Source organism: Antrostomus carolinensis, unplaced genomic scaffold (genome assembly GCF_000700745.2).
Source record: "Antrostomus carolinensis isolate BGI_N321 unplaced genomic scaffold, ASM70074v2 scaffold52357, whole genome shotgun sequence".
Lineage (NCBI taxonomy): Eukaryota > Metazoa > Chordata > Aves > Caprimulgiformes > Caprimulgidae > Antrostomus > Antrostomus carolinensis.
Genome location: NW_010330543.1, coordinates 51,402 through 64,819, shown reverse-complemented (window position 1 = coordinate 64,819; position 13,418 = coordinate 51,402). Strand labels below are relative to the sequence as shown.

The following is a 13,418-nucleotide window of genomic DNA, read 5'->3' as shown; positions in this document are numbered from 1 at the left end:
GAACAGGAACAGTTCCCGAGTCCTGCAGCAGTCCTGGAAGGCATCGTGTGTCTTCTCCTCTGCAGCACGTGTCCCTCTGGTCTGAGACCCATGCTCAGGTTAAACCTGTCCGAGGAGCTAGGATGTCCACATGAGGTGGTGACATCAAGCATCATCTTGCATTACTGGACCTTGTTTTGGTTCCCATTGCTCTGCCTGTGTCTGTGCCATTGTCCCAAAGCCCTACAAACATCCCATGTTTGCAAGGCTCAGAAACCCGCTTGCACAGAGGAGAGGTGGGGCACAAATGCTCCTGTTGCAATAGCAAGCCTGTCTTTCCACTGATTCTGCCTGGGTGGCACAGTAACCACAGGCTCTCATCATTAGCAACAATTGTTGGGTCCCAGATTTAGCTCTGTCACCACAAACCCTGTCTTTTGCTCGAGCAGTCTCCAGCTTTAGCAAGTGGTAACTCCCTTAATTATACATTTTTATCCTCTCCACCCCAGCTACTGCACTCAGGGCTGGGGGAAGGGAGGAAAGAGCAAAAAGAAGGAATGAAAGGGAGAAGTTAATTTAAGTACCTGGGCACAGGGAGCACTGCAGTCCACCCTACTGGCTATAGTGTAACTCTGTTCTCTGCAGCACTATTTTAGCAGGAGCTCTGGCCAAATCATTTGTCCTTTCTTTTGGGGCTGCAGTTTAGGGCTGTATTTTGGGGTTTCACTCCCACCCCCCCCAACATTTTCTTCCAGCTCAGGAAGGCTTATTGTGTGACTCCCCTTCTCTGGCCTTGGGATGAACCCAGCTTTGCCCTAAGCCCACCACTGTCTCCTTGGGCATCCTCCTGCCCCAGCCGAGGGCTTTCCAGGTCCCTTGTTCTTCCCTGCTCCCCTTTCTTTTTCCTTTGCTGCCCCCTATCCCCCAGTCTTGCTCTGCTGCCTAGCACATAAAAGAGTAATTTGCTGCATAGGCATAAAATACTGTGAACTGCTGCACCTTTTGCACATGGATAGGTCAAAAAGTAGTGTAGCAATTTGCTTGAACATGTGCACGGGCAGTATTAATGCAGATCAGTTGCAAGAAATAACGTAATACAGATTTGCCAACGTATGTATTGCATAAATGCTGACAGGTGCTGACAGAAGTGTGTGCGTAAACATTTAATAGCACTGTTAATTCATAGCACAACAGTTGCTGTTGGCATGGTCTGGAATTTATTATATATTGCTATTTATTCCTAGTCAGCTTGTTGTCCATCATCCTCCCAGATGGCATGTCTACCACGATTCCTTCCTCCTCAAATTTGCGTTATGCTTTTCCTGAGAGCAAAGCAGGGTGGCTGATAGCTCAAGTTGTGCAGGCAGACTCCAAAGTCTCCTTTCTTGTTCAATACAAGCCCACTTCATGTCTGTGAAGAATTCCCCTAATCTCTTCATATCTTAATTGCTCTCTGTGAATAGGGGGAAATAAATATTTCATTCTCTTATAGATGTGTTTTCCTTTTCTGTTTTTCTTTTCTAATCTATTCAGATTGCCGTGGTGAAAACCTGGCCCCGCTGAAGGCAAAGGCAAAACCATCACTCATTTCAGTTCAACAAAGATTCACCTTAACTGACTCTGCCTAAAAGTTAGGTGTCTAGTCCAAGATAATCATCTAGGTTCCTTTTTATAGTCCCTGTCGAAAGATACTGGCACCTCCAGCATCAATTCACCCTTCCCGTCTCAGACAGCTATCTTGAGATGGGATGAAGAGCCCTCTGTACATGCCAATTTTTCTCTCCCTTGACTACAGTGGAGGCTGAAAGTTTGAACTTCTACTAACTTTTAGGTGGCAATTTTTCAGTTGTGAGTGACAGGGATGACTTCTTGCAATGTGGTGGCACTCACTCCCTCCCTGCCAGAGATGAGGCCTCCAGTGGGATGTCAACACACTGCAACATTGCAAATATTTATAGCTGCATCAAAACTTGTGTGCAATTTCTGCCGTGGCTTCAGGTATTCCCCTGCAAACCGCACTCAGGTGGCCTTGGATTGTTCCTTGCTCTGGCTGCCTGCTGGCATCACTGCATTAATCCGTGACAGATTTCAGAAGCAGCAGCAAGGGGTGTATATATATGCTGAGCAGTGTTTTCCTGGGTTTTGCCAAGGGAAAAAATGAGCCATCGTGTGGGTTTCAGGTTTTGCTTTTCTCAGTGGAAAAAACTGGACACTATCAAATGACATGGACAGCTTTCCAAAAACATTTTCTTTCCAGCAGTGAGTGATAGAGGAGCATTTTTGCTATTAATCTCTAAAGGTACAGAGTAATCAGTCATGTTTCAGGTAGGAGGGACAGTAAATGTCTCCTTGGGGGTCTCAGTGCATGTCTACTCATGCTGGTCACCAGGAGCATGGGAGTTCTGAATAAATGAGCATGTGTGATAGCCTCTAAGGCACATTACTGATTGTTTTCCCCCAAAATTAAGGCTGCTGGTTGGGAGGTGCTGCTAACAAGGACAGTTTCTGAGGACGTGATTGCCTGTTAGGATTAATTCCTTTAATTTCACCAGGAGCCCCATAGGAATTGCAGTGTGGTAGCTGCCAGGCCAGGGTGGCCATAGGTGCTGAATTACAGCCCTACAAGCTGCTGGGGTGTCCTTCTGACAGATGAGAGGGAGAGAAGTTTCTTGGCTTTAACAGAGTCACCACATAGGAAAAGTCAACATGGAGAAGAAAATCAAACTTTTGTTCCTCTGAATTGTGAAAAAAATTATTTCCTCTGTGGGTGTAAATTGATGGGGGATATTCTGATTTATCAGGTAAGGATCGGGTGTAACATGCAGTAAAAGAGTCAAGTTTTGGCTCTAACTCAGGGGTTACTGCTTTAGGTAGTCACACAGGAGGTTCTGCAAGGGGATCAGAAGGTAGGGCTCTTGGGAAACTCCAGGAAAAATAAACATAACCCAAAAAACTGTGAGAGATTGTGTGGCAGCCTCTGGTGAATGAAAAGTGACTGAACACCAGGTTTTTCTCTTTCACAGCCATAAAAACCAGGCTAAGGAGGCTGTCCATTACATCTCTTCTGTGGTATCACTCCCCGTGTTTGACATAGCTCACATGATCTACGAACTGGGGTCTGGTTTTGATTTAGCACTGTTTATTAACCTAACAGTGCTGACATATTTTAGTGCAACATATAAAATCTAAGGCTTTTTCTTAAGCTGAGGAAATGAGGTTATGTGACATTGATCCAAAATGGAGGGGAGTATTTTAGGTTTCACTTTAACAGACAAGGGAACCAAGAGAAGGGCAATGCAGTCTTTCTCCTGTCCTCCTTGCCAAGTCCTCTGCAAATGGGGCAGAAACACCAGGGTTCAGTAAAGTCTCATGCACATTTCAAACCAGCTGTAAATGGCTTTTGATCATTGTTGTCATGTGTGTGAAAGATTGTAAGAATCAGTTTAAAATTTTAATTGATGCAACAAGAAAATCAAAATAGCAGGTCTGCTTGAGTTACTCAACTCGTGTCCAGGTCTGGAAACAGTTGGACTCAAATGTCCTGTGGCTACAGTGAAGGTACAAGACCTTGTTTCCATTATATGGAAAAGGAAACGGAGGCCAGAGAGTGGGGGAATGGTGAGTCTGATATAATAATGATTCAATGGGTAGAAAAGAGATTGATCCTCCTGATTTTAGGACCTTATGGAATCCCACCAGTGCTAGAACTATCAACTGATTGAGGAAATCTAGAGCTTTTTGGCACAAAATGGTGATCTGCAGACAGGCAATAACAGGCCATTAATAGACATAGTAATATGGATTTGCATGAACTGTTTGGAGGTATTTTGTAAGCCCCTTGGCCACATGTCAAATCACTAAGCTGGTACATTGTTCCAGCATTGGAATTACTGTTGTTGGTGTGAGTCCAGAGTTGTTGTGGTTGTGCAACACTACCAAGTCCTTGCTTTTCTCCTGGTTCCCTTCTAAATGGAAGTCCTTTCCTTGATTTTGATAACAGGTATTAAATTTGGCTGCACCCTATCAACATTGCTGTGCTTCTCAGAAACAGGGCAGTGGTTGTGTAACTTCCATTCTTCATCCATACAGCGCAGTTAATTTCCATTATTGAGGTTTCCCAGAATCATAACTGAGTTGCATTAATGTGGCTTATCTGTGAGAACCAGTGCAAACTAGTGCAGGAAAACCCATGAACAGAGACAATCTTGTTTAATTCAGTTTGGTGACTGAACATTACACCATTATACTCCACCAGCTCCGCTTTGGGGTGTAGCTACACCATCTCTCATCTTCCTGCTCCTCCCCACATTGTTCCTCTCCTGGCCCGTGCTGCGGTGCTCACTCTCTACTTGGATGCTCACGGGCCGTATTTTGATCCATGCATTTGCTGGAGTTGCCTGTAACAAGTTACCATGATCAGTTACTCTGTGATCTGAGCAAGCTGGGTTGTCATTTCATGTAATTCCCTCTGTTCCTACTATGACTGTGTGGTTGCCTGTTTTTCTCCTGCAGCCGGCCCAGAAGCTCACTGGTGTATCTTTCCCTTCCCATCACTCCATTATGCCATGAAGAAGGGCTGAAGGAGCTCACATGTTGCCCCATGTAATCTTGCTGCTAGCTGGCGTTTCTCCTCCTCCTCGTCTCATTTATCCTAAATCCCTTCCTTTTCAGAGCCCTTCATTTCCTCCTGCTCCCAGTTTTTAAGCCTTCTCTTACGTGACTTACTGTCCAGAACAGCTTCCCTCTGTACTTCTCTCCCCTTTCAAATTTTTCCTTAAACCACAGCTACTTCAGCAAGTCCTCCTTTTCAGAGGCAGTAATCCCCATTGATGCTGTAGCCCACAAACATTATCTGGTGTCACGTCAAGCATGTGTACAGCCTCTACGGTAGTCTGGTGAGGTTTCTGAGAGAGAGCAGAGCTTCTAAATCCCTTTGAAATGTAATAGAAACCAGGCACCTAATTCTCTTTGGTTTAAAAATCCCAGTTCTTCTCCTGGGGCAAGGCGTGGGTATTGATCTAGGTGATGTGCTATGGTACCACTCCACAATGCTATGTGAGTTTTATATTGAACCATTAATCATTTGAATGCACAGCAACGTGCGAGTTAAGAGCATGTGCCCAATATTAAGATGAGCTGAGTTAGACGTGTCTTGTGGGGCTGGTTCTTGCTCAATTGCTCCTTTTCCAGATGTGAATTTTGAGAAAGGCAGAGCTTGCAAGTGCTGTGTCTGTCTTCTGTTAAGGATCCCTCAGAGTCAGTGCCTATCTCCGTTTAAGTAACCGGGATTACTCCCAGTGGTAGCAGCAGGACTGTAGATGTTTTCCTTCTCAGTTACTTGCTGTGGAACAGGTTTGCTATCAGCTGTATCTGCCAAACAGGTGAATTTCCTCCGTTCCCACTGAGGCTGTTGCCATGAGAGCCCTGTACAAAAGGTGACTATGAGCATCGTGGAAATGTCAGGAATGTTTAGCCTGCTGTGTTTCTCAAGGGAAAGGAGATTAGAGCTGAGATTTAAGAGCAGAGTGGTATGGTCATAAAGGGGTTTAGGACTAGACATGCGTGTGACTATAGGATAATCATGTGGATTGTTGTCTAGTGGGCAGAGCAGAGAGAAGTAATTCAGGAGATGGTGAGTCTGCTCTTACATCCCTGAGAGACAATCTCTTCACGCAGGAGCCCCCAGCAGTCCTACACTTGGCCCACTTCTGCTTTTATTAAACTCAGTGGTAAAATTTCTGAGGGGAGCCTGTCAGGTCCTACGTCCTAAGCACTTCTGAGAACTTGCAGACCCCAATTTTTAATCCATTACTTTTGTTCCTCATGTTGTGATTTAATTCCCAGGAGCATCATTAGGAGTAGTCTGTAGGTAGATGGGACTCTGTCTCTTCCCGGTGCAGCTCCCAGGTGACTTTGCCTGATAAAAAGTGCTACCCAAGTAAATGTAAATTGTCAGTCATGGTCAGTCTTTAATGAGAGCTGGGCTAGATTCAGCTCAATTAGAAACCTACTTTGAGGGAAAAAAAAAAAATCTACCATGTCAATGTTTATCCAGTAGAGTAAAACACAACTGTCCTGGGAGGGAGCTGTGGTCTGCAGACCCACACTGGGCTCAGCTGTCCCCCAAGCAAGGGTTGACAGCAGATCCAACACAGCACGTTTGTGGGATACATTCTCCATTAAAAAGATGAAAGGTAAGAGAAGGAGAGGAGGCTAATTCTGATCAATTGCCAAAATCATAAAACACAGAGAGAGAGGGAGAGGAAGAAACCTGCTGTAAATTACCCAGTGAGTCCTCGCTGGAGCTGGGGATTAAACCCAGGTCTGCAAAATTCCAGTCAATTACTGTGAGCATGAGGCCACTTGCATCTGCTGACTCCCTGCTCTGGATATTCCTCTTCTGAAGCAGCGAAGCTGCTTGCAAAGTGTGAGAGTGGCAAAATTTGGGCTAGTCAGCAATGCTTTTCTAAGCAACGCAATTCACACGAGCCCATGAGTAACTATGGGATGGCAGGATCACGTACCCTCCTGCTGCATGACACCACCATGGGGTGGTGAATGAGTGACTGGAGAGGATGAACAGTGAGGGAGGACAGGCTTTCCATTACAGAAGATCTGGATTTATTTCTGTTCGTTCATTGCAAGTCAGAATCCATTCTCTTCATTTTTATTCTTCCATGCTGTGACACCTTTAAAAGCCATGGTACATTTAACTTTTGATTTTCATTTAATACCTTTTAAAGTGATCTAATGCAGACAGATTACAGACAGTAAGGGTTACTGTCCTTTGCTGGAAATACCTTCTTTAATAAAATATTGTAAGACAGGTTGGCTACTCCATACACTAAAAAAAGAAAGATACACTAAGTTTAGATGGTATGGCAGTAAAACTTTATAGGCTTCCCAATTTTAGGCAGTCATACTCTCCTGAAGTTTTCAAATCACTTTGCAAAGGTAGCTAGCTATCCTAGTTTTGAAATCAGAAATAGTTGTTGTTGCAGTTTGCAGTATTTAATGTAGATCTATGTAAATTGCTAGGGGAGGGGAAGGAGAACAGTTTGATCTTAAAATATAATTTGGACTGTTCTCATCTTTTCTCATAAAGGTTGTTTTGATCATTTGTTGCCACCTCCCGGTTTTCAAACATCTCAAGTCTCTCAAAAAGTTCTGATACTTTTAAAGATAAGGATCAAATTTTATGTATTTTTGTCTCTTAGTTCTCATGCCTTTGCCATTCAGGTTTGCAAACCTCTTCCCCTATCAAAGGGCTTTAACATCTTTCCTTTTTTTATTTTTAAATGAAAACTGACATTCTCATTTGATAATGTGACTCTAGGAGCCAAGACTTTAAGAAAAATGCCAAATACCGCAATACCTATGGGAATTTTCAACCTTATTATTAATAACGGGCGCCTCTCTCTTCTCTTCAAGCCTCCTGAGATTTTGATGTTTCATCTAAATCCACCCAGATTCTTGTGATCTTTAAAGGTGGGGAGACAGTGGAAAAGTACTTCCTCAGGAGAAGAACTTATTATAAAGCATGGATCCACTTTCCAGTTTGAACCTCTTTAAACATCACATATTTTCAGATCTAAGGTTTGGTTGCCTACAATCTTGTTTTTTCCCCCACTCCTTTTTGCTTTGCTGGTAGAATGAAGAATTTGATTTAAGGATATATGCCTGGAAAAATAAAGCTTTTAATTTACATTTTACAAGGCAGTTATTGCAGGTTAATTAAATATCAATTGAGTGTTATAGGCCATATTAAGATTTATTAATAACTCAGCAGATAAATCTTCTTGGAATTCAATTAAATGAAAATCACATAAAAATATATGTGCAATTTTATTCATATAATACATAAAACTTGTGAATTATAGTGCAGCATTGTACAGTAAGTTGATTAATGGGAATTAATTGCTAAAATAGAGAGAAATCAATTTAAGCTTCCTGTAGCAGATATAAGAACCATGGTATACTTCTCCCATATCCTTGGAAAGCTGAGTTTGTGTCTGCATCTATGCCATCACCCTCCATACCATAAGAAACATCTTGGATGTAACTGTTTCCTCTCCTTTTACCTGCTTTAGCTCAGTGCTGTAGGCTTAGAGAAGGGAACAATTTCGTTTTGCCAGGTGCCCTGTTGAGTTAGTTGTATGATTGAAGATTTTAGAGGTGAAAGAAGGAGCAGACTGATCCACTGCTGAGCATCTCTGGCCATGGAAATGCACATGAGTTGGTGTCTCGTGGCACAGGTGAGATCTCTGTCTGTAAGGAAAAGGCTCACAAGCGTATTGAAAGGTCTGGGAGTGTTTGTGCCAACAGATAATGGAGACTTCTGCCCTTAATGCTTTTTCAAACCTCTTTAAGCATTTGTAACACAGTTAGCAATAGAAACACAGCTAGCCAGGTTGTCTGCAAACTCATGAGCACATGGGTGTGTTGGGCTTTAACCAGGATTAGTGAGTGGATCTAGGCCAATTTGGGGAAGCAAAGCTTCCGACATCAGAGATGAGGTTCAGGAGCTGGACTTGGAAAATATCTTTCCAATATTTGCAGAACGATTGAGGCCTGGCATGCTGCCATCTGTTCCCTGTGCATCCTGTGTTAAATACTGTCAATATGAGATTATGTTCCAATTACAGTACCAGACTGACTGGTTTAACTCCTACCATGAATCTATTTTCCTTTATTACTATGTACTAACTATGTGACTGATGTACCAGACACCAAAAGAGATGGTCTCTGCCCAGAGGGCTTTCTCTAAAAGAAACATGCTGGGAGAAGACAGAACGCAACAGAAAATGCAGATGAATGAGTAACTCAGTCGAGATTTTCTTTTTAGTTTGGGGATTCTTTACTTGTTTGTGTGTTTGGCTTGAGTTTTAGTATTACTAAACTTGCTTCCTTCAGACATTGCACAAGAACAGAGACTTCCGTAGAAACTCCGAGTTAGGCGTGTGGCTCTTTGAAGTGTGTGTGTTGGGGGAGTGAATGCTCAGTGCACACATGGGAACAATGGAGGATGGAAAACGAAGGAAGAACCACTTTCCAGCTCTGATGACAACTCCAGCAGACACCACAGCTCATGCTGGGGAAATTTAGACATGTTTAAAATACAGCAGGTGTCTTTCTGTCAATGCACTCCTTGCTTATCCTCTCTGCTCCTCTGATAGAGAATGCATGCATCTGTCTCCTCTGTGCTTCATCTCTGCTTCTCCCTGCAATAGTTGTCAGGGATATTAGCATTAAATACTTACTGCCTGGCTTAACTAAGGGGTAAGATAGGATTTAATTTGTATGGCTGAAATCCAATTATATAATGGAGCCCCTGGGGGAAGCAGTTATACCTGCTGAATCTCTTGGATGAGTAATTGTGCACAAAGGCTTCTCTCCAGAAGTAGAAACAGATCTGAAATATTTTTTTTCCCCTCTTTTTTTTCTGCTTCCGTTACATAATAGGGTTGAGACCCTGAAAAGAAAAGCCAATGACGACCCAGTGCAGTAGAAAGAATTAAAGCATTGCCAGGAGAAAACAAGTCAGAATCTGATAAAATCAAGAATCTAAAAGGAAGTCTGCAGCAGCATTAGCTTGGAGGAGCCAAAATGCAGGGCAGCCAAAGGAAGCTTACTCATCTTTTTGGAAAACTGCACAGAGGCTTTGCTGTCTAACTTTTTCCCCCACTTCTACCATGAGCAAGGAAAGGGAATCCTCTACTTGCTTTTGTCAAAGCTTGGGAGGTGGGTAGGTATAGAAAAACCTAAGCAGCCAGTTCATTCAAATCCTTTTGAAAAATCCTGCACTTAACTACCTTTAAAAATCCCTGCTCCTTATCCTGCATGTCATCTGCATTCTGATAAGCATCAGACTCATAGGTGATGATGAGCAGGACAGGAACAAAAGCATGATGAGGTTCCCAGCAAGGTTTCTGAAAGCAGGCAAGCTTATAAACATTCATCTCTGGGATAGTATTGGGTTTGACAACTCTCCCATCTGATACCTTCAGCAGCTCCAAATCCCACAAAGGAATATACCAAGGGCTCTGAGTGGGACTGAAAGTGTCAGCTCTTCTACTCAGGCAAGTTTTCTCAAAGGTCAGAGTGCCATATTTAATTCTATTTTTAAAAATAGAAAGCAAACTTTTATTCTTTTCTAATGAGTTCTGAGTGGAAAAATAATTTCCTCAGTCTCTTTGATTACATGACTACATGAAGATAAAAGAGTGACTGCACGCAGCCAGCTGAGGGAGGGCCAGGACTCCAAATGCCACAGATTGCCGACAGCCCTGGATGGTCAGATACCCCCACCCCATCCATCAGCCTCGCTGTCTGGCCAGGGCTTCCAGTGCTTTTAAAAACCAGCTAAAGCAGAAGCGTTGCAGCACTTGGGCTCAGGGAGGAAGGTACCTGTCTCACAGACCTGCAGCTCCACCCTGTGGCTCTTTTTTGGCAAGAGAAACCCGAGGTTTCAGAAGCATTAAAACCTCTTGAGGTCAACGTTGTTATACCCTGGCGATGCTCTGGCAATTGCAGAAGAAATTTGGTCTATATTTCTTTGTCAAATTCTTAGCAAGCTGTCATTTAGCATTTGAATAATGGCAAAAACTGCACAGAGAATTTTGAGTCAAATAGAAAAAACAGCAATCTTACCGCTCACTTTCTTAAAAACCTCCCAGCATAAACAGTAGGAGAAAAAAAGTAGGGAACTGATAACTTACACATTTCACCTTCCCAATTTCTCTGTGAGCAGATTGCAATAGTTTCCCCAAAATTTATTTGTTACTTGAAATTATTAATGAATTACCAGAGTAAATGATTTTTTGATTTGTAAGCTCATTTTGCAAAAAATTCTCTTGTGACTGTGAGTTTTAGTGAAGTTAACTTGGCAACTCGCACCCTATCGCTCTGCTTTCTTTCCTGGGTAATTACTGTGACTAAAAAGAAGCAAATTTTCATAATTTCTATCAAGGATGACATGCTGAAACTTGCTTTTTCCAGGAGGATTAGGGCACTTATAATTAAAATAAGCTTCTATTTGTGCATGTGTACACTTTTATTGTAGGAAAACTTGAGAGATGGGTATGTATTCATAGAACACAGAAGTGTGATACCAATGGAATTAATTTTGAACCACTATTGCAAAAATATCCCATTCCTCCAAGCTCAAGTGAAAACTGAGATCTCTATTGTGCTTAATGTAGGTTTACCAGTCTCTCTGTATGTCTTAAAAATAGAGGAGCTGATAAACTGATACAAACTACAGTTGTTTTTGTGAATCTTCTGGAAGTGCCTGCCCCATCTGTATTAGGAAAAGACCATTTGTGAAATACTGCTCCTGGATGGACTGTGTAGCTCCAGTGCCATGGAAAGGGTTGAAATGACCCCTTGCTCCTGAAGTTCAGATGTTATTTAGCAGAAACGCAGCCCCTAAGGCCTTCACTGAAGTTGCTGTCTGCCAGTGCGGCAGCTGAACACAGGCTTTAGTTTGTCTTGCTTTGCTGCTGGAGTGCTGTGAGGTAAGAGAATTTGAGTTACAAACTGTGTGAATCCCACCTCTAAGTTTGTAGCTGTCAGTTATCCATCCCTGTGATTGGAAAGTCAGCCTGTACATTGTTAACACAAGAGATTAGAAGTTTCTTTTTACAGGGATAATATTTCACGTTTTAAGAATAACACAAAGCATCTTAAAAAAGGTATCTCTGGAAAAATATTTTTTAATTATTTTTATTAAAGCTTAAAGCAGAGCAAGAACTTGCTGGGCTTTCCTTGTCTGCCCCAAAATTATCACTGAAGACCCCTTGAGTGTATGAGCCAGGTCCCATCAGCTGCCCAAGACCACGGCAAGGGAGAGGTCCCTTTGCTCAGTATGGAAAGAGATGAAGGCTCACCAGGCTGTGAAACAAAACTGATTAATTTTATCAGAAAGTTGTTTGCTGTGCACCATCTCTCATCTGAACCTGTCTTTGCTGTTCCCACGAGTGATCCCTGTGCAGTGGTGACACTGTGGGAATGAGTGAGGCCAGCAAGCCCTGCATCCGTGTGCATGGACCTGCGAGAAGATGCTTCCAGATGCACACTGGTGTTTCATGTGGCACTTAAATAGGTGAGTTGTTGGCACAGTGAGGGTATGGACTTGCAGCCTGAGAGTTTTGCTCTGTCTCTGTACCAGGATTTCTTAGTGTTTGCAAAATTTCTGCCAAAAATCCGTGCATGTTGTGAAGTTCAGATGAAACTTGCTGGTGTGATAAGCTCTCTCCTTACCCCAAACATGCTGCTTAGTTCTTCTTTTCATGAGGTTGGGGGGGTTCCAGGTTCCCTGCAGCTGCTTTCAACCACTGTGCAGTTCTGTGCTTGCTCTCTCTCCAACTGAAGAGGGGTTTGTACCCAAAATGCCTGGAGGCTTTGTCTGTCTCATAGGAGAAGGTGGTGACTATCGTGTTCAGTAAAGGCAAGTTTAGGAAAGGCTGTGGCTTCCAGAAAGGGTACAAGATGACCTTGATTATCCTGTGCAGTTGTATCATTAACCACATCTTCCAGTAAGGGATGTGTGAGCCTAGTCTTAGCGAGGGGTCCATGGAGGACAACAGCTGATGCCTGATCAGAAAACCTTTCCTTGTTGGAGTGTCATCATAGGAATAATACACTTGTCCAGCAAGTAAGTCTGGTTTCAGCTGCAAGTTCCTTGCTGCAAGAACATGCATCCATGCAACGTTCCCTGGAGAAATAAGAGGAGGAGAGAACCAGGTATTCAGGAGGAGCTAAATTTTCCTGTTTACTGTAGGAGTGAATGAGTACATTGGATCTGCCTGGTTTCAGTGCTGTGAACTACGGAGAGCACTCATCGTGTTACTCAGCTGTACTGTAGAGAGAGTGAGTAGTTAATCCAGACCTCCAAGATTCTTTAAACCTTTGGTCTCCCCTTTGAGCTGGACAATTAATGTGCCTTGTGATCCTGGTTCATGTGAAACGAAAGGGCAGCGTTCTGTAGTGAGAGCAGGATGAATGGGAGGCAGCGCTCGAGGGTTTTATTCCTGGCTCTGCTGTGAGCCTTTGAAGAAGTCACTTGATTTATCTAGGCCTGATTCTTCTCTAACAGCATTTTCAAACTACTGTTATCTGCACTTTTGGAAAAGAGACATATAAGTGTGCTGCCCAGAAATAACTAAACCCTGCATGATTTAGTGGTGACTTACACTCCCCTGAAATGCATTCAACACCACCACAAATTCTTTCTGTAGGTTCTGTGAGCAGTTTCTTGTGCTTGCTAAAATCAGTTATGTAGTACATAGTGTTAATTTAATTTCTTCTAATGAAGAAGGAATTGTCTTCTCAAACCAAAAACATTTGAAAAATATTGCCTGAATTTTTCTCTCTCTCCCCCATGTATCTCTTGAAACATTCACCTAGAAAAAGAAAGATTAGATTTCTATCCTTTTTTC

General features: G+C 42.8%; 1 protein-coding gene across 1 annotated transcript in view; it reads right to left on the bottom strand.

Moving 5' to 3' along the window:
- Nucleotides 1-12,254: 12,254 nt before the first annotated feature.
- Nucleotides 12,255-13,418, bottom strand: part of HSD3B7 (hydroxy-delta-5-steroid dehydrogenase, 3 beta- and steroid delta-isomerase 7) — a 14,167-nt gene continuing 13,003 nt past the window's right edge. The window contains exon 6 of the mRNA XM_010172927.1: nt 12,255-12,694. Coding sequence (XP_010171229.1) covers nt 12,255-12,694 — 440 coding nt within the window. The remainder of the gene's footprint in view (nt 12,695-13,418) is intronic.